The following is a 22,609-nucleotide window of genomic DNA, read 5'->3' as shown; positions in this document are numbered from 1 at the left end:
TGCAGCCCTATAATTTGCTCTCTCTGTCTTGGAAAAAGGTATCTGTAAAACTGAACATTTTAAGTTAAGTGGACTTGAGCTGACAAAGTACAATTTTGAATAAAAATCAGTTTCTCATGCATGCCTTGTTACAGTAAGTGTAATGCACTAGCCTAATAGATGAGTAAAATCTGTACCAAAAGCCGTTTTCTTTGCATTTCGGGGATTTTAGGAAGTTTGAACCCTCCCACCCCCTCCCAAAAAATATATATTCCTGCTCCATGGCGACCCGTTTTGTTCAGGGAGTTCCAGCAAGAAATTATAGCCACTTTCACCCTGTATATATCTTTTTTAAAAATGAGTAAGAATACCCACAAGAGGTTTCTTATGAGAATTTATGAATGTTAAGTCTACTTCAAACCTTATGTTAGCATGACTATATTCGGACGTTTTATGTCTTACAATGAAAGTTTTGATCAACAGTAACAGCTAGCTAAACTGCTAGCTTCTACTCCGAAGAAAAAGCTAACATTATCACAGATTTTAGAGGTCGACCGGTATGGGATTTTCAAACGCCAATGTGAATGCAGATATCTAAAAAAAAATCTCAGCCGACTGCCAATATCCAAAGCCAATTTTGGAAGCCAATATACTTTTTTTTTTCTAAGCACGTAGATTATGAAAGGCATTTTTTTAAATTGCCAACAGCTTTAAATTTACAAAGATGACCTGAGACTTAAAGAATAAATTCGGTCTAGCACTACCAAACCAACGAACGCAGATAATTAATCACGAACAGCTAAAACAGTGCATTATTTTAAAATAATTAAACCCACCAGGACGTCACGACGAGATGTAAACGAGAGAAATTAAGAGGATGCGCGCTATGCTAAAGCTAATGCTAACACGAATGCTACGCTAACGCTTCGAGTTACATTTCGAGTGTAAGGATCACTCAGTAAACACATTTAAAGGCTAAAGCAACATTGCATATTCCCTCATGCAAGATAAACACAAATCTTACATTACCAACAAAACAGTGAAGCCTGAAGCTTCCTATCGCAGCCTGCCTTCAAGCTGCTGGAGGATCCTTTCGGGGTCTTATTGTCAGTCAGCGACAACCACACAGATATGTCAGCTATTTTAATCGTTAATCCACCGATGTTGGAAAAAAGTATGTCTATTAGCCTGACATATCGGTCAACCTCTAACAGATTGCCAACCAAATTTTGTAAACAGAGCTAATAAGGCTTTTGATATTTTATAACTATAAGTGAAGGCTCATTCTTCAAGAATTTTGGACCCAAAATGTTCTCCAATTCTAACTCCTCTATCTGCTGACTTTCACAGAAGACTATCAAAAACTCTCACGCATGCACACTCACTATTCCAAAAATTAAAACATACACACACACACACACACACACACACATTCTGTCTCTAACACACAGTGTGAAGTGTTTCTGGCGCCAACAGCAACAAGGAAGGCAGCCAGCGAGCGGTAGAAGGCAAGGGAAAGCAAGGAGCTTCATTAAAAGTGTAGCAGCAGTTATGTAACTCGACTCTTTCATCTCCATCCCTCCATCATCCAATGACTTCTCCATACAGATGACGGTGGGGACATGCCTTCAGGCTAAGACTCCGTGCAGGGAAGCTTCGTGACTATGCTTAACACCGCATGGCATAACAAGCAGGTGTGGGCAGTCGGGGCAGGAACCTCTGGGTACCTCACAACACGATTTGCGATACAAGGCTAACAATAACGATCTTACAATAAGACAATATTATCAATACATGGGTCAGGAAATCATTCTACGATATTCTACAAAGCTAATACACAGAAAAACAAGCTATTTGCTTTCTTCTGATGTAAAATGGAATTTATCACTAGTAGACGTCCAATCCATTTTAAGTGGGATGGATGGCAGCGAACGTACAAATGTTAATTCACTGCCACCCTCCAACTTCAAACGGATTGGACATCTATGGCCGCCAAAAATTTTATTCAAGTAAGAGTAGCGTTACTTGTAATACTTGTAATATTACTCAAGTAAAAGTCGTCGTCCAGAAAATATAATAAAGTACAGATAAAAAAGTATTCGGTGAAAAGAATACCCAAGTAATGAGTAAAATTGTGAGTAACTGCTTATATTTTTATTGGATTTTCAAAAAATTTTTAAACAATATTTTTTGGGGGCAGTTATCTATATAAACCGTTGCTATAATAATACTGTACAATAAGCCATTACATAACCACATTAAGCCAAAGGAGAAAAAAAAAAACAAAAATCATTGAATTCCGACGACAAATAAAAATTACATAAATGAAGCATTATTCTTCCAAAGAGCATGACTGCCCTCTGGTGGAGAAAATACTTCCTAGATTGAATAGTGAAGAGTTCCTTCATAATTACTGCTTTGAAATTAAAAGGATCATATCTCCGGTTTTCCGTAGTCAATCGGTTCCAAACAAAAACTTGAATCCGCGCTTTCGAGTCATGTTGAGGGCAGCTCGGTATAGACCCTACTCACGTGACGTCACAGCCACGCCCCCGCGCCATGTTGTCCGGATACTAGTCATGTTAATGCATTAGCGCTTCGTAAATTCCTCCTATTATGGCGTGTTTTTCTGCTCGTTAACATTAATAATCAAAATGGTGAAGTCGTGTGTGGCGGTCGGTTGCAAAAACAGAGTAGATAGACGGAGAGACTTGAATTTTTACCGTATTCCGAGAGAGCCGAAGAGGAGACCGAGATTGACTGCTGCAATTCGACGAGAAAACTGGGCTCCAAACGACTACCACAGATTACGTAGTAGTCATTTTATATCTGGTAAGATGCATTTAATATATATTTAGAGGGTTTTGGGCTGACAACCACAATTAAGATCATTGCTAGGCTAATCGCCGACAACATACACTCAGACGTTGTGAATGAACTACCTGAAAATATATAAGGGGATAATCAGACAGTTGTCATACAATTAATTTACAATTTCACTATTGAGGTCAAAAGCCAAAAAATAAATTCAACTAGGGACAATCTGGAGTAGTGCTATCGCACTTCATATTTATTACGTATTATATATGTATATAGTGAGAGTGCTATCGCTAAACCATATAAACATTTAAAGCCCTAGCTCCATTGACAAATAATATGAAATACATTAGACTTGACAGTGGATGTTAGCAAGAACAAAAGATTTTGAATGGAAAATTTCGTAACTCACCTTCCGAGCACAAGATTCCTGCCGAATTTTCGTTTACGAGGACCTGTTTCACCCAACCAGCAACGTAGCATTTATAAGCCTCCAAGCTCTTAAAGTTTTTCAAACTTTCGTGAGAATAGGCTGATTTTGTGTGGACAAGATAGTTGTAAATATCAGGATATCAGATGTCAGGCGAAGCCAGCGGGTCGAAAAACATCGATTTAGGCATCAAATACGGAACTGGCGAATGGATAAACTGAAACTTTTCCACGTAACGCCTTTTATGCAACGGATCCAATGAGTTTACAGCGTCAGATAACACCGGGGCTTCCATGAATTGCTCTATAACTTGCTCGACTAATTGAAAACAATGAGAATAGGTCTGAAAAAGAGGTACAATATGGCGGCCGGAAACAGCGACACGCCCATTTTGTGACGTAGGTGAGTAGGGTCTATAGGTCTGAAAAAGAGGTACAATATGGCGGCCGGAAACAGCGACACGCCCATTTTGTGACGTAGGTGAGTAGGGTCTATACCAAATACTTCATTGAACAGGCTGGCGTGAAGATAGAACGGCAAGCTTGAATTTGATTGGTAAAATGGAGTCATGTGATTATTGTTGCCATGTCTCATTGGTGAAATCGGTAGAGCCGCTTGCTACAACTACAGCTGCTACAGCTACTTGGCATCGCTGGCAAAATAAAAAAAAATCTAATATGTAAAATAAAGAGGAAAAACGTAACAACTCTTTTGTAGCACTAAGTAGCGGAGTAATAGCAGCGTTTTTTTGTTCATAAATCTACTCAAGTAAAAAGTATAGCTTGGTTAAACTACAAGTACGTTTTTCTCAAAAAGTTATTCAAGTAATTGTAACGGAGTACATGTAACGTGTTAATCCCCACCTCTGTGACAGGACAAGACGCTTCAATTCTATTCTACATTCTATTGCACTTCTCAGCTTTAACACTAGATGGAGCTAGTCATTGAAACCGTGCTCAGGGTCAGCTCAAAAATCAATTTACGAAACTGTAGAATTTCAGTATTTTTCCTTAGATAATAAACTAGATGGTAAAAACTAGAAAATGCAATTTCTGGAGGAATTGCAATGGTAGCTTTGCTGTGAAGGTTAGTATATCAGGTCACTTCCTGTTGATTTTAAAGCAACACTAGGTAACTTTTCAAGCTTTATAAAATTTTTTCATAATATTTGTGATGTTACGTCAACTAGTTGAATTACACCTCTTTCATTTCTTGAGGGGGTCTGTATCACTTTCACTGGCACTAATTAACTTTGAGGAAGGTGGCAGGAACCCTGCCACACAAAAAAACTACAAATGGGCTGACTGCTTTAGGGTATATGTCATTTCCCCCCTTCCCCATTCATTATAAAGACAGAAATCGGTGCAAACGCTTTCACGCGAATTCTGCAAAAATGGAGAGCAGCAAAAGAGACAAAAAGTTTTATCCGAGGGGGAGGGAGACTACCAGCATACTCAAGAATAAACATTGGCCCAGCTTTCACTCGCTGGTGTGACGGATCTCCCAGCCCCCCATCAAACGAACTCGTCAGCGCTGACTAATTCGGTTGGAGTGGGGGGGTTAGCCACAATAAGCCACACGGTTGCTAACCGCCATATGCTAATGTTTAGCCACAACTGGATTCATTACCTTATTACTATTCATCCTTCACACAGCTGTTGGAAACAGAAATGTTATTTAATCCATCTGCAGGCGACCGGAAGATCATGATTTTATGACACTGTGCGGGTGTGCGCTGGTCTTCATGAGAAACGCAGTCTTCCTTAAGGTAAAACACTACTGCTTTTGTCCACAGGTATCACTAAAATCTACCAAAACTGAAAAGTTGCTTTAAATCTCGGACTTCCTGTTGATGTTGGGTCACTTCATGTATAAATGATGTGACTTGGAACAAAAATTGTAGGACAAGTAGTCTACTATTTTTTCAATAAACCCGCATTTTGGGGCGAACGGTCATTGTTGGAGTGTCAACTGAAAGAGAGCCCGCATCGCATGAGGTTTCAATTCATTTTGGTGTATGACCAGTATCAGTGGGTCAAACGGTTTTCATCGGTCAAACGGATTTGGCTGGGAAGAAACGCCATTGAAAAAAAAAGAAACGTTATAGATGGTAGCTTTTTCATTAGATGCACAGCTACCGTCAATAATCCAATGTGATAACGTCATCTAACTTGGTTGTGTTTTTTATACCACATTAACTATTTCTTTATAGGAAAAATCATTCAAATTTTTTCCCCCCAGTTCATACAGTATATGAGCAACTGAAGTCTTCCCTTTCACATTCTTCACTGCCAAGTTACCCAATATGGAAAGAAATAGCGCCCTCTAGTTAACGGAAATACTCAAACATTTTTGACTAGTGTGATGAAGAGAGCCCATATTGGTTTTTACAATGATCAGGCCAGAATTTCTTGCTGGAATTAATTCAGCCAAATGTATGTAACTAATTAATGACAAAACACGTCATTTCATAAGCAGAATTTCACATGAATACAATATTTTTATTGCATTGTTTATGTTATTGCAATATTACTGGCCAAATAGACTTTGTATACCGGTGGTCTTGATAGCTTGTGTGATGATGGAGTAATAATGTTGGAATAGAGAAGTGAATGAGGTCCTTTGGACTAAATGAAGAGATTTAGATAGCTCTAAAGAACACAAAACTTTGCAACTAAATCAAACACAAAAATATTATTATTTATAAACAACACGCTCTCACTCAAAAGTGAATAGCAGAGAAGTCACAGTTAAAGTGGCTGGGAATCTCATGCGGACTGTCTGACTCGATCTTGACACAAGAGGGCGCCACAGGGCTTCGAGGGGAGCATGCAGGGCTGGTCTGCAAGGGGGGCATAGGGGCCGCCTCCGCTCCCCTGTTCTCGACCCTGAGGCGGGACGGCTGCAAGGTGGACACGGGCGGGAGGACGGCGCTGCCAAGTGTGTATGTGCGCTGGAAGGATGGTGGCATGCTGGCGGAGGACGAAGGTACCTGGCGGTCACGGGCAGCGCCAGCGAATCCGGCCGGGTAACTAGGGGCGAGCTGCTGAACTCCAGGCTGGGCGTACATGTTAGCCCAAGGGTATGACGGGTAGGACACCAAGCTACCTGTGAATTGAAAAGCGAGAGCTAAAACTGCCTGGATAACTCTAGATTTGAAACGTTAACGGCTGCACTTCTGTGTGCTTCATATACAGGAGGGAAAATGCAGAGAGAAACAACTTTTGGAAAAGGGGCACTGAGTGCTAAATTCTAATAATCAAAAGGTATGTAAAGAACATCTGACTGGAAATGAAGATTGCCTCAAATCTATAGATTATTGAAGTGCCCAACCAAAGAGCTTGAGTACTTGGATAGATGCCACAAAATTGCAAAATTTCAAAGGAAACACCATGCTTGTTGCATGAACACAATTAGGGGTGTGACACTATATCAAAATAGTGTATTGCAATAATGTGTGTATTGCCTTACATCTGGCGATACGTTTTTCAATTTCAAGGTCATGATCCGATCAGATCTCAATTAATCTCGATGCTACAGTACATTTGAAGACGATTATTGCGATATTTGTATATGACTTCAGAAAAAAACAAATCAAAATGGACACATACATTTATCTCAGTGAATTCCTAAAACCTCATCCAGCACTCAACTAAAAACTAGGGCTGTCAAAATTATCGCGTTAACGAGTGGTAATTAATTTTTTAAATTAATCACGTTAAAATATTTAACATATTTAACGCATGCGCGGAACGACCCAATCACGCATTGCCGCGAACAGACTACAATGGCGCCGTTTTATGTATATTGAGAGCTAAGAGGCAGAGACAAGCGAGTGGAGTTGACACAGGCATTCATTGGAGCCGCGCTATTTATTGGTATGAGCTTAGGCATCTCTTCCACAACAATTATAACTATTGTGACAAGCGACGTGGGGAACAATAACAGGAGAGGATCTATTTCTTAACACCCTGTATTGAACACAACACAGAGAAGATATACCATTTGCAGCCACCAATGACAGTCATGGGTGCCCAACTTCCCATTATGCATTTGGGCAGTTAAGAACAGTGAAGTCGCTACAGTATCATTTAGTGAACGCACAACAAAAATAATATTTCTATCTCTCAACAAAAAAAAATGTTCACAAAAAGAAAAGCGCTCAATGCAAAGAGAACTGGCATTACCAATCAAAATAGCTATGCAAAATAATACTCAGACTTTGGTCAAACTCTATTCAAACTTTTCGTTTAGCTCAACAAATACACTAGATGGCAATATTTAGGCACAATATACAAACTATCAAAATTACTATAACTTGTACTCACATTTATCTTTTAAGAATTACAAGTCTTTCTATCCGTGGATCCCTTTCACAGAAAGACTGTTTATAATGTTAATGCCATCTTGTTGATTTACTGTTATAATAAACAAATATAGTACTTATGTACAGTATGTTGAATGTATACATCCGTCTTATCTTTCCATTCCAACAATAATTTAAAGAAAAATATGGCATATTTTAGAGATGGTTTGAATTGCGATTTATTACGATTAATTTTTAAGCTGTGATTAACTCGATGAAAAATTTTAATCGTTTGACAGCCCTACTAAAAACATGTTTTACGTTTCGAACAACTTTTTCTCTTTTAGTGCAAACCTGCTTTAGTCCAAACCTTCTTAAATGCAGCATTCTAAACACTTCATGCCTCTGTTTTTTTACAGTAAAAGGCAAAATTAGCCCAAATTTTAGACTTATAAAAGGCATCGGCGTCACCAGACATATTTCACAAGTGGAAAAATAAATAAAATACTCAGGAGTTTTAAGTCTACATAGCATAATCTACAGAATGTGCCTATTAAACATATTACTGTAATCACACCACATACACAATCTGCACATGGCTCCTCAATATGATAATTTATGCATGTAACTTCCACAAATCACCTTCTTAAGATATACTGCGCTCAAGTATGCCAGGAGATCTCCAAGTTGGAAAACGTTTCTGATGTGTTGTAAAGTTGTAATGTGGGATTAAAACATGATTGCTACAAAGAGTAGCCTATTTTAATACTCCGACAATACATCACAAGTTGAGTGACAGGTGTTTCTTATAGACACCATGTAATAGAGAATTATTTTTTCCGATTACTCCAACAACTCGCGAATGCAGCATCAATATTACGGCGTGTGTGCCTACCATACAGTCGACGGTGCAAATGACATCTTCCCACCTGCTTTACAGGTTAGTGACAGATAAACTGCCCATCTTTGTTGTTCGCTTTTTACCTCTGTGTTGATGTTTGGTCGCCTATTCCTATGAATTGTGAATTTAAACGGTTCAACTTGACTCTTTACGTTTATCAAGCAGTTAACTGCGGTAAACTTCGCTGGTCACAAATTGAAGGAGCAGATTAGCTGCAGTCTTTTAGCCAACTGGCTATGAATACAATGACAATTAAATGCGATTTGAGGGAGAGGCTCTCACTCAAGAGCTTTGTCTAATATTATGCTCATATGAAATGTGTACTTGTACTTGAACTGTATCAATATTGATGCTATTTACTGCTACGGTATTTGTTTATATAATCAAATGAATAGAATCAATCTGTATGAATTAATTGCCTAGCTTTGGGATATAATCTCTAACAATTTTGTCTGTGTGCTCATCATAATGTCCAACTGTTTTACAAGCATTTTAATTGTTACTGCTGTCCCTGTAATCTGCAACACTAGATGGACGTTTGAACACCAATTGTTTTGAGTTAAGTGTTTTATTGTTAAAATGCGTTTCGATTTGAACATAAGTGTATGTGTGTTACAGCTTTACTACATATCAAAAGTGCAGTAAAAATCTTCAAAATGCACAATTGCCTTGTTTGCTGTCTGTCAAGCTGAAGAACTTCACGTTTAGTGAAGACAGAACACATCATGTTAATGTAAAAAATAAGATACTGAGAGGTATAATAAGGTACTGTTAATGCGACCCAAAAAATAAAAAAAAAAAACGACTGGAGACAAAATGGCGGAAGTCAAAAGTAAGTAAGTAAGCAAGTAAGTAAGTAAGTAAGTAGCGTACATCTGGCACTACCTGTATGCGCACCTACTTTCGTATTACTTAAAATACAGTGATCCCTGTTTTTTTTCGGTTAATGGGGACAAGAACCTGCCGCGATAAGTGAAAAACCTCGAAGTACCCCCCCCCCCCCCCAAAAAAAAAAAATATATATATATATCTGGCGGAAAACACAGACAAGGCTAAAAAAGCAGTTTCTGCTCTTGCACCCCTCTTTAAAATAAACTGTTGTATTGTACGCCAAAAGAACTGTTGTCTGTGATAGAAAAATGTCTATATGCTGCCATAGCGGTTTCATGGTGCATTAAGCCCCCGAACTATATTCAATTTGTCTTTTTTACACTGGAGATTGAAGGGATGTAAATGTAACGTTCTCGCACACACCATATAATTGTTTGCATTAGTATAACACATTCATTTAACTATAGTTTAGGCAGACTCCACTCAGTAGCCTTGAACAAAGTAAAGTGAATCACCTTATCGGCACTCATGAGGGGGAAAAGGAAAAATGGTACTGTTTCTCATAGGCACCGTCTAACCGTTGCATTACTCGAACACACGTAATACAATCAATCAGGGAATAGTATCATTTCTCATATTCACTGTAGGACTGCACTACTCTAACACACCTAATGTAAAATAAATAGCACACCATAGCTTAAAGAAACAGAATAGATACACATCGCCATCTTATCACAGAAGCCCAAAACGTGTGCGCCACAAGCAAGATTGACGCACCAAACTCTGGCAATCGGTCCTCCCGACAAACGAACAAGGACAAAGACCAGCGCGCTTTGTCCTAAAACAAATAGTGCCAGCCCGGATAACAAAGTTGATAGCAGGTACTTGTGATGTCAATACCAGCGTCGGTCGCTGTGGCAACCACATCCCATCCACGCACGAACCTAAACAGCCCGAAACCGGCCAGAGAGGGATGATCCCAAAGCAACGCCTGGACACACCTTCAGCCGGCCAACGGACTTAAAAAACACTGGACACTGAGATAAGACAGATTTTGCTGCCCGGAAACATGTAGCCTTGTTTTGGATCCAGAATTGTCCCTCCGTCGTCTGTTTTTGCCTTGTTTTTGACCATTGTCAACGAATACATTTTCAACCTGCTTTCGGCGAGTCTTTTTCAAACTTTTGGAACATGGAGTCAGTACAAAGGGTTAATATCAGAGGTGAACGCCCGAAGTACGCCTTCCCGGTTGGCACGCGCGGAGGCAGCATCGGCAGAGTGGTACTTTGTTCAGCTGTCGCTGTTTCCGTGCGGCTTGTCTGGGGAGGCGAATTTTAACAAGATCCTAGTTTCCCCGTTTACAGATATGCAACCGCTTTTGTTTCAACCCAGCCATAAAAAGAAGTAATTATATCATTATTCAAAATGTCTATCATTTTTAGCTTGGAATAATTTATATAATTTTTCATTCGCAATTTCTGCATCGTTATATTACCTTGTTTCACCCATAAAATCCACAAAAAGTCCGGCTGTGGCCATTCACAGCTGTGTCTTGACCAGTTTTTAATAACGGCGTTAGAATATAACGGCGTTACTAACGGCGTTATTTTTTTCAATAGTAATCTAATTAATCTAATCTAATTAATAACTTTTCTTACCTTGGCAACGCCGTTACCGTTACTGAGGCGGGAAAGGCGTGTGTTACTATGCGTTACTATGTTGGTTGAATGACGCGAGAAAAGTCTGAGAGAGACGGACTCACGGAGACAAGAGAGCAGAGCAGGAGTGGGGAGGAGACAAGGGAGTTGTGAAGGCGTTGCAAACGCGATGCTAGGTGGCTCCAATAACACCTGACTGTAGCCGATAGCCTACAAACTACGCCAACATGATGCTACGACATAATATAGAACTAGAAGTAAATGACAGACACAGCGGCATTAGCAACATGTATAAAGAACTAGATGCGTTAGTAAACAGCCACCATCTTAAAGCAGTAGACCTCTCAGAAAGGCTATGTTGTAGAGAAACTTCCTAGCGAACCTAAGTGTTTTTATCTAAAATGCTAATCCTAAATTGGCAAAATCTTGACCTAAATCTATCTAATGATGAAACAGTTTTAAAACTTGCACATGTTGAAAGTAGACAGAAGGGAACTAATGAAATAACGGGAGCAATTTTAACAACTTTAACGGTTGATTCAAAACATTAAATGACTTCCACACAAAGCAAAGGTTACTATCTAGTTATCGCAATATCCGCAATACCCCTGTGTCTAGTTAAGTTTAGGGTAAAGAATAGGGCCAGGGCCAATTTTCTCAGAACCCTTTAAACTTCACATTGTGTGACCTGTTCAACATGAAAATTATCACCAGTTACTTTGCCAAGTAACTAATTACTCTTATATTCAGGTAACCGAGTTACTGACGCAATTACTTTTTGGGAGAAGTAATTTGTAACTGTAATTAATTACTTTTTAAAAGTAAGATTAACAACACTGGTCTTGACACTCAGTGAGACATGCCACACGGAGTTTTTGGATCGAAACAAGGCAAGTACGCGATAATACCTCGTTAAATCATGGTGTCTTTAATTATGCTCTCTCATGCTCTCTTTAAAATCTTTCATTGAGGACTTTAGAAATTTCATTAAAATTTTATTTAAGCGAGTCAACGCATGTGATTTACTTTCGTAGAGCACACAAAATGATGCTGCCGTCCGGACCTGACTCCTGCACCACCAGTTTGACACCTATGATGTACGTAATATCAGAAATCCAATCCTTCAATTGTCCAATCGATAATGTATTGCTGTGAAATTGCTGATTTCTATCCCAAATTAACAATTAACCAAAAAGCATCTAATTGGATGTCACTACATGGTGCAATCGTACCTAAAGATCAAGGGCGTAGGTTTGCATAAGGACGGTAGGGACAAAACACTCCCAACTTTTCAGGAATCTCAAATTGTCCCCACCAACTTTTAAGTAACCTTATTTGCGTAATATCATGATTTCAGTTACCGGTATATAGGTCATTTAGATTATCTTTCCATATGTTATAATTGTTGTAATTGACCCCACCATTGTCAAGTTAATTATTTTCATTATGTTCAGACTCACATGTACCGTTTTCCACTTGCTGAATGTGCTGGTCCATTTTATTTTATTTTTTTACTCTTTAACACATATTTGATTGGCTGATGACTTGACCCCCACCCCCACCCCAACACACACACATTAGATATTAGAAATACTAGGGATATAAGATGGGTTTTTTTCATCCAGCAGCAGCCACTGTATAAAATGTAAAAATATGTCAATGTTGTGGAAGTGGGGAACACACCACTAATTTTGATACTGAAAGTCCGACCTGCATCACAGTTAGTATAACATTAAACTATGTGAACTTGCTAACCTGCAAAATTTGAGTAGGAAGCGGCTTAGAGAGAAATGTCCTCCTGTATCTGTTTTCTACTGTCAACGTTTAATTAACTTTGAGAAATGTAGTGAACCGAGGTTTACCCCCTTCTCCCCAATTTGAATTTTTATGTTATTTGTGGTCTTAATGCAGCCCACAGGAGCTTTCATTTTTTTGTTGATTTTGGCTGTGCTCGTTGACAAAAGCTGTAGTGTTTTACCTGAAAGTCGGCTCCATTTTTATTTATTTTTGTTATTCCTTGTCAAAGAAGTTTTTTCAGCTATACTTAATTTCTTTATTTAGACAATGTTGAGTTTTAAGACTTTTTTTTTTAAATTCCTGGATAGTTAAGAGATGATTAACAAGCTTACATTCATTGTGTATGTTAATATGTATGAATGTATGTATGTTAATATAATTTTAGTGATGTTTAAATAATTTTAAATTTGCTCATAACGTTTGAATTGATCGGTGTAGGCTGATCCAATATACACCAATATACACATAAAAGTTAGAATAAGTCAATACAGATTTATTTTGAATTGATCATTATGAATGTCCCGTCCCCAGCAAAAAGTGTACATGGAGGTTATGCCATATTGTCCCTACCAATATTGAGACCAAACCTACGCCCTTGCTAATGATTATATTTACCATAATCATTATGACTTAAGAGTGGTGCATGACATTCTTGAGCGGAATGTGTTTGTGAGCCCTGTCAAGGAAGAATTTCTGTCACCACTGTGAACAGACTATGAAGTATTTTATTCTATCTGTCAAAAAAGAAAACAATTTTCAGCAAACAAGGAAGGACCTGCCAGTATGAAAATGATGAACCACAATATGCAGGGTCTTTCTGTACCACTTTTCACACTTACCAGGGTTGTTGGGCTGCATCATAATTTGCCCGCCGCCGTGCGACTGAACATAAGTGTGGCCCCCAGAGGAATAAGTGGAACTCCCGGAAGGACCGAAGGCTATGTAGGAGGAGGAGATGTCGTCCGGTGGATTGGTTGTGAGGAAGGGGGAGGGGGTGAGGAAGGCCATGCGTGGCGGATGACTTGCGGACGCTTGAAGCTGCTGCGGCGGCAGCGGCTGGGTGGGCCCGTTCGGGTAAGACGTCTGCAGCTGGAAGGACAGCTGAGTGTTGTTCTGAAAGTCCGTCTTGTCGCTGAAGTCAAACAGAGAACTGACGACATCAAGATAAATGAATACATTTACTCAAAAAAAGGTCACTGTACATACACCCAAAGTAAAAAAATATTGCTTAAATAATACTCTGAAAATCAAAATAGACCACTGTATAGTGGTGCCTCAAGATTAGAGCTGTCCCGACTATTCGACGTAGTCGACATCATCGATGACGTAAATGCGTCGATGAGGACACCATCCCGTCGACGGTTAATAAAGGGTTAAAAAACATGTGTGGAAAGTTGAGAATAGCGAACGCTAGGGATTCAAGCCGGGAAAGCGACACAAAGCCAAAAAGCGCACCGGAAGAAAGGATTTATTTCAACGAAACATAGGAGGATACAGTCGTGTGCCAAGCTTGCATACTACGGAAGCACGTCACCGAGAATGAACACCTGAAGCGCCATCACCCAGATATAATTTTGGAAGACGACAGGAAACAACAAGCTGGTGGATCATAAGTCCATATAACAACATTTTTTTTTTTTTTTAATTAAAGTTGCCTTTATGTGGGTCGTACGACCGAGTATAAGGGGTTAATGTCGGGCTAATGTAGCTGAATAAGCAGCTACGTACTTTACGTAGTGCGTTGCCGCCTCCGTTTAAATCAACAATATTGAAATCAACTTGTGTTTTAGAATCGATTTTACAAATAAGTAAATCCTTATTATTTTGCTTCATCTACTGTATAGCAGAAGCCCTTTTCACATACACTAGAAGGGTAGGCCTTGTATGTGAAAGCAATTTCCAGGGTCAACTGACACAGAGATTATGCGGACATTTAACTGGTCCCGTCTTAGTTAACGTCCGGGACTTTCCCGGGTCGAGGCTTATGTGAAAGCAAGCTTTAAATTCCCGGGTTACAGCACTATGGCTGATGATGTAAATATTGGAGGTGGGAATCTTTGGGCACCTAACCATTCGATTACGATTCAGAGGCTAAGATTTGATTATAAATTGATTATTTGATATTGTAAGATAAGGGGCTAAATTATAATCAGTAGAAGAATTTATAAAAATGCTTCGTCATTGCTCCCAGCGAATGCACATGTATGTAAAGTGCATAGCGGCTCATAGCTACATTTCCCCTAAGTAATAATGCGACTTTTGTTTTCTCGTAGCAATATTACGACTTTAATCTTGTTTTTTTTTTTTTTTTTTTTTAATTTGGCCCTAATACTCCATCGTAGTATAATTACGTTTTTTTCACATATTTCACTCCAGTGGTACGTGACATTTACTGTATTTCTCTACTCTGCTGGTGTTCACTCTAATGTTGAAAACAATATAGACATACCACAAAAAGAGAAAGTAAGAATTGTTTTGAATCCTGCTGGAAAAGTGAAGTCACAGTATTCTGAATCTGTTAACAATCCATTCTTTTGCACTAGGTAATGCCATCGGCATTTGACCTCATTGTTTATTTGTGTTTTATTATTGTTATTTATGTGTTTATTTGTATTTGAATTTAGTAGGCCTGCACAATATATCGTTTGAACATCGCCATCGCAATGTGCACATGCGCAATAGTCCCATCGCAGGACGTGCAATTTTTTATGATTTTTTTTTTTTCCCCAAAGTAAAATTTTGTTTTTCTTCATAAAAGCAGCAATTGTGCAGAGACATGGCTACCTGCATCCCTTTTAAATACACCAGTCTTCATCATTCACAGGTAAACCCATTAGCCTGGATTAAACGGTATTATATGAATACTAGGGATGTCCCAATCGCATATTTTGGCACCTGAGTCTGAGTCAAATGATTTTAAGAATCTGCCGAAACAGAGTCCTGATCCGATACAAAAAAAAACAAAAAACTTTTTTTTTTGCTTTGACGCTTACACGGCCGAGAACAGCCTCTCACTTACACAATGAATGAGTTGCCACAGCACACTTAAGACCGCGTACTGAGCTTAACGATGATTAATACATTTGTGCCTTTGATCGTAGAGCTACCGAGGCATCTCTGGCCAGATCAAAGCTACATAACTGTCAATCACTGTTAACGTGAAGTACCAAATGCCAGCTGCACTGGTGGCCAAGAAAAACTGTTTGGTCACACTGCTTAGCAGGAGGGAGCTTGAGAGGCTGTACGAGCATGAAGCAGATAAACATAAAACCCGATCCTTTTCACCCGAGTCCGATCCTCTGAACAATGGCGCGATCGGCCAGATTTCTGATCACGTGATCGGATCGGAACATTTCGAATGAATTAGGGCTGTCAAAATTGTCGCGTTAACGGGCGGTAATTCATTTTTTAAAATGAATCACGTTAAAATATTTGATGCATTTAACGCACAGTGTCACGTCCACTTGTTACTTGTTTTTGGGTGTTTTGTCGCCCTCTGCTGAGGCTTGGGTGCAACTGATTATATGGGTTTCAGCACCATGAGCATTGTGTAATTATGGACATTAATAATGGCGAGCTACTAGTTTATTTTTTGATTGAAAATTTTACAAATTTTATTAAAACGAAAACATTAAGAGGGGTTTTAATATAAAAATTCTATAACTTGTACTAACATTTATCTTATAAAAACTACAAGTCTTTCTATCCATGGATCACTTTAACAGAATAATGTTAATGCCATGTTGTTGATTTATTGTTATAATAAATAAATACAGTAGTTATGCACAGTATGTTGAATATATATATCCGTCTTATCTTTCCATTCCAACAATAATTTACAAAAAAATATGGCATATTTTATAGATGGTTTGAATTGCGATTAATTACGATTAATTAATTTTTAAACTGTGATTAACTTGATTAAAAATTTTAATCGTTTGACAGCCCTAGAATGAATGCAATGTGGTCATAGTGTTGCTAATCTTACTGTATTTTTCGGACTATAAATCACATTTTTTTTCTCATATTTTGGCTGGGGGTGCGACTTATACTCAGGAGTGACTTATGTGTGAAATTATTAACACATTATGATATAATTTCACATGTTATTTTGATGTTTTGGAGTGACACTGATGGTTTTGTAAACTTGTTAGCATGTTCTTATGCTATAGTTATCTGAATAACTCTTAATAGCTATGGCCACGTTCGCGTTCTGACTTTGGCAATGTATGTTCAATTGTATTATTGACTTTATATTGAAATGGATGCATTTAGTTTGTGGCGCTTTCACGCCCACGTGGGGGCGCATTCGCACTTGTTTACGTGAAGAAGAGCGCTCACACGGCAGAAGAAGACGGACAGCTACGTAGCTCTGAGTGAGTGAGTGGGCGAGTTAGCAAGAGAGAAAGTCGGCTTCGAACCTACGTTCATTGTTTATGCTTTTAAAATATCTCTACAGAGGCAACGCCTGCGTGTATCATCTTTTCTGTTGTTGTGTTTTCCACCCGCGATCGGACACTTAGAGCCAGTTGTGTGGTTGTTTGAACGATGTGCTAATGCTAGCAAACGCATGCTAACCTATTACGTTATTGCTGTAATAGAATCTAATTATCATTTATTTACATTGATCTGAACCTTTTTGCTATCGAGGACCAAATTGATTCAGCAAATTATACGGACGTCCAGCATTGTCTTTTGGGAGTTCGCTGTATAGCCAGGACCGAGCCGTAGCGTCCTGGTGAGGACAGTATATTCACATTTCGTTGTTCATGCACTGTACATTGTACATTTATTCAGCATGTTGTTCTCTATTGTATTTTTATATTAAATTGCCTTTCAAGATGACATATCTGTTCTATGTGTTGGATTTTATCAAGTAAATTTTCCCCAAAAATGTGACTTATACTCCGGTGCGACTTGTAGTCCAAAAGATACGGTACTTTAAAAAAGTAATTAATTACAGTTACAAATTACTTCTCCCAAAAAATAATTGCGTTAGTAACTTAGTTACCTGAATGTAAGAGTAATTACCGTAGTTACTTGGCAAAGTAACTGGTGATAATTTAAAAAAGTAATTGTGTTAGTAACTCAGTTACCTGAATGTAAGAGTAATTAGTTCCTTGGCAAAGTAATTGGTGATAATTTTCATGTTTTTTTTTCTCAAGTTTGAAGGGTTTTTGGGACAATTGGCCCTAGCCCAATTCTTTACCATAAACTTAACTAGACACAGGGGTATTGCGGATATTGCAATTACTAGATAGTAACCTTTGCTATGTGTGGAAGTCATTTAATGTTGTGAATCAACTGTTGTTAAAGTTGCTGAAATTGATCCCGTTGTTGCATTAGTTCCTTTCTGTCTACTTTCAACATGTGTAAGTTCATAAACTGTTTCATCATTTAAAGATAAATTTAAGTCAAGATTTTGCCGATTTCGGAGCATTTAAGATAAAAACACTTAGTTTTGCTAGGAAGTTTCTGTACAACAGAGCCTTTCTGAGAGGTGTGCTGTTTTAAGATGGTGGCTGTTTACTAACGCATCTAGTTCTATATACATGTTGCTAATGCCACTGTGGCTGTCATTTGCATCTAGTTCTATATTATGTGATATCTACCGTAGCATCATGTGGGCGAGTTTGTAGACTATCGGCTACAGTCAGGTATTACTGGAGCCACCTAGCATTGCGTTTGCAACGCCGTCACAACTCCCTCGCCTGCTCCCCACTCCTGCTCTGCTCTCTCTTCTCTGTGAGTCCGTCTCTCTCACTTTTCTTGCGTCATTCAACCAACATAGTAACGCATAGTAACACACGCCTTTCCTGCCTCAGTAACGGTAACGGCGTTGCCAAGATGAGAAAAGTAATTAATTAGATTACTCACTACTGAAAAAAATAACGCCGTTATTAACAACACTGGTCAGAGTGAGTCATTCAAAGTCTTCCCAAACATAGCTTTTCGAGTCATCTGGTGAAAAATCGTAGTATATCGCAAACCAACCACAAGCCGCAATGTCAGTTTTTTGCAATATAGTTCATCCCTAGTAGTTAGTAAAAAAAAAAAAAGTTCATAAAAAATTTATTTGACTAGTCGACTAATCGTTAAAAAAGTCTAGAGAGTAATCGGGAGAAAAATATTCGTTTTTTGGACAGCCCTACACAAGATATGAAATGAATTTGTTCCTGAGTGGCTTTCGTATCATGGTTTTTGTTTAAATCGCGTTTTACAAGTAAGTCGCCTAATTCGATGCAAGTGCTACTAAAACACCACATTAAATTTGTTGTCATGTCCTCTGATTGCCTGTCTTTATTTGTAATTCTTTGTCGTAGCCTAGTAGCGCTTGGGTGTAGCTAGTTTGTTAGGTTCCAGCTCATTCTACAGACGTTATTACATGACTACTCGAGCTTATAGCAAACACAGCAGTGCTAAATGACAAGCTAACTTCGGCGGCAATTGCTTGCTATTTCATCTCACCGTTTGTGCTTTTAAAAAGGTATATTCTTTTTTTGTTTCATTTACATGAGCATTTTGTAACACATTGGGGTGTCTATATTTCGCTTGATTTAGTTATAATTAGGGATGGGAATCGAAATCCGATTCCAATTCCGAACCGGTTCCGAGTGTTTCGAGGCCTCGACATCACAATGAAAAAGCCTTAACGATCCCTTTAACGAGTCCTGAAGACGCATATTGCGTCGTGACTGTCTTGTTGTCCAGACGCATCAAACTAGCATGGCGCCAAGCACTACCTGCTCCAAAGTTTGGCTACACTTCACCAGGAAAGAGGGTGAAAATGAAAAGCTACGATGCTTTAGCACGAACATTGCAGCCGTAAACATAACAATGACAGCACGTAGGTTCAAACGCTCGAAAGTGTGTCTTTACTTCACGAGGAAAAATTACAACAAAACGACTTGCAGTCATTGCAAGGCGGAGATAACTGCATCGGGAGGGAAGGTTGAGATAACTGCATCGGGAGGGAATAGACTGCACTGTCCTCACCGAGACAGCTATACAGCTAGCTAAACTCCGAAATGACAATACAGAAGACGTTGGTATAATTTGCTGAGTTTATTCAACCATCACTTGAAGAGTGAAACTAAAAATAGAAATGAAATAAATTAATTTCTTCCCCAATAACAAACAGGTTTGCATCAATGTAAATCGGCGATGATTAGCTGCTAATTCAGTAATAACAACACGATTAGCATGCGTTCGCTAGCATTAGCACATCGTTCAAACCACTACACAACTGGATTTAAGTGTCCGATCGCGAGCGGAAACACACAACGACACCACAAAAGATGATACATACAGGCGTTGCCTCTGTAGATATTTTACAAACATTAAGAAAGAACATAGGGTCGTAGCAGTGCTTCCCTCTCTTAATAACTCGCTCACTCGCTTGGATGCAGCATTTCTTCTTCTTCGCGTGTAAGCGCGCTCTTCTTCACGTGAGCGCGTTCTTCTTCGCGTGAGGAAGCTTAAGGGCGCCCCCACTTGAGCGTGAAAGCACCATAAAAACCAAAAGGCATGCATACTGGTAAATAATACACTTTATTAAAGTGTATTATGGGGTCCCCAAACTACGGCCCGCCCCGACATTTGGTCCGGCCCCCTGAACAATACCAGAGAGCATTTTGAATTTTTTTTCTCAATAGTGTTATTTATTTTCTGGCCTTTTTCTCTGAAGAACTCAGAGAGGGTTATTTGGTTATTATCTATTTGATTAATAGTGTTATTGTTATTAATTATTATTATATTATATTATTATTTTTATTTTATTTACTTTTGTTCCGTGAAATATCCAGAAAGGGTTATTTGATTGTGGCTTTCTGAAAAACAATATTTTTTTTACATTTAGGCACTCCTGCAATCGTCACACTTTTTCTGTTAGAAACTGACCCCGGCCCCTTATCAGGGAAGGGAAAAGTTATGTGGCCCTCACTGGAAAAAGTTTGGGGACCTCTGCAAGTTTAACACATATTGCCAACGGCAAACCAACGACCTATATGCCAATATATACAAATATTTTTTATTTCTATAAGAAAAATGTTTCAGTAAAATGTTACACTTTCTTGTGCATTTGCCACTTATTGCCACAGTTAATATTGAGGCTTTGGGCCTCTTTTGACATTGTTGTGAATTTGTAAGGTTGTGACTTCTGATTAAATAAACTCAATGCCAATCAAAACGTTTGTTCTTCTTTTTCCCCAAATGAGAATCGATAAAGAATCGAATCGTTAAGCAATATCGATAATGGAATCGGAATCATAAAAATCCTATCAATTCCCATCCCTAGTTATAATCAAACATTATTGCTGCAAGACGGAACGATCTATTACAGTACGTATTATCTCTCCAACGCTGAATCATTTTTTGTAATATGAAGCGAAAATAGCTTTGAAAAACTTTCCGTGAAATAAATTTTTCATGTACCGAAGCTTTCGTATCTCGAGGTGCCACTGTATTAAGACCTTTGGAATGCTTACCTGGCGTCTATCTGCAGAGTGCGGCTGTCGCGTTGGGCCAAGGAGCCGCCTTCATCCACAAAGAGAGGCGGCGGCGGTGGGGGCATGTTAAGGTTGAAGGCAGTGGAGGTGGCGAGAAGGGGGAGGCTGGCTCGCCTGAGGGGGGGAGGGCTGAGCATGGGGCGGGGATGGAAGTCAGGTTGCTCTCCCACTCTGGACTGACCTTGAAGATGAAAGGCAGGTCAAACGGCAGCACAAAAACCATTTGAGAGCAAGATTTACACCAGTGAGCTGACATTTATGGAAAATATCAACTAAAATATCAAATCCAGTGAGCATGTCATTAGGCACGATTGCACCATGTAATGACATCCAATTAGATAGCTTTTCACACTTACCATGCCCTGTTATACCCTAGTATTTCCTGCTTCCTCATTGGGGTGTCCCCTTTGTAAACAATGTTATGATTTTGTAAAGCTACTTCTAGTGAGGTAGCATAAACTATATATTCAATCATGTTTCTGCATTCCTATTCCCCATCTTTCTGTCTGTCCCCCAAAATATTTTCTGCCTACCTGCAGTTTATTAACACCCCACTTTTGATATCTTACTTTGATGCAAGTCTTGCATTGGCTGTCATTAGCCTGTGTAAACTCAGTAAAACATCTCATTTAGCACGGACTAATTGAGCCTGCAGGAGGAAGAAAACCTGGACTGGTGGCCAGAAGTTGGCTGAAGGAGGGCTGGGTTTGCGTGGAGAGTGCAGAGAAAGGTGGCACAGGCAGCACAGAGTCCAGCAGCGGCATCTTGGTGCCAAAGTGTCCAGAGAACACAGGTGCTATGTTGCTAAAAAAAAATCAGACGCGGTGGTCGTCAATCCAGGCGATTCTGCAGTCCCAATTAATGAAAAACAAAAAACAAAAATGGCTCTCACCCGCTAGCTTCAGTTTGCATATTGGGCAGCAAAGATTGGGCACGGGGACGGGCAGGACTCCACCTGCCCCTGTTGTGTAGCTGTTCAGCTTTACATGACACTAAGCGCTCTACTTTGCGCCACTTGGCTCGTCGATTCTGAAACCATACCTGTCACACAGCAACACAAAAACAACACCTTACATCACCACACAATACCTGTAAATTTTAAATAGTATATACAGTATAGTATTACATTTTGTTCTAGATTGATTCATGAAAAAACTGACAAACTAAGGGTAAAGACATAAGACAAGAACAAGACCAGATAGAAACGAAACATTGATGAGAAAAGACTGCCCCGCAGTAGAAAAGAACCGGAACAAAATGAACAAGACCAAGACAAGACTCGAAAAGACAGTAGGACGGTAAGATAAAAACAAGAAAAGACAAGGGTAGCACCTACCTGGGCCAGACGTCGTCAATGATGCCGACAACAAAAATATTTAGTCG

General features: G+C 39.1%; 1 protein-coding gene across 2 annotated transcripts in view; it reads right to left on the bottom strand.

Moving 5' to 3' along the window:
* Positions 1-5,712: 5,712 nt before the first annotated feature.
* LOC130910745 (homeobox protein unc-4 homolog) overlaps positions 5,713-22,609 on the bottom strand; it is a 31,585-nt gene continuing 14,688 nt past the window's right edge. Inside the window, exons 5-9 of one of the 2 annotated variants that reach the window (XM_057828284.1) lie at positions 22,119-22,267; positions 21,894-22,030; positions 21,206-21,407; positions 13,559-13,869; positions 5,713-6,334 (exon numbers count right to left, since the gene is read on the bottom strand). In XM_057828284.1, the coding sequence (XP_057684267.1) occupies positions 5,949-6,334; positions 13,559-13,869; positions 21,206-21,407; positions 21,894-22,030; positions 22,119-22,267 (1,185 nt within the window). In that variant the 3' untranslated portion in view covers positions 5,713-5,948. The remainder of the gene's footprint in view (positions 6,335-13,558; positions 13,870-21,205; positions 21,408-21,893; positions 22,031-22,118; positions 22,268-22,609) is intronic. The other variant, XM_057828285.1, reaches the window with a different exon arrangement.

The sequence above is a fragment of the Corythoichthys intestinalis genome, chromosome 22, assembly GCF_030265065.1.
Source record: "Corythoichthys intestinalis isolate RoL2023-P3 chromosome 22, ASM3026506v1, whole genome shotgun sequence".
Taxonomy (NCBI): domain Eukaryota; kingdom Metazoa; phylum Chordata; class Actinopteri; order Syngnathiformes; family Syngnathidae; genus Corythoichthys; species Corythoichthys intestinalis.
Note: the sequence above shows the minus strand (reverse complement) of the source record. Positions and strands in the feature narration are given on the sequence as shown.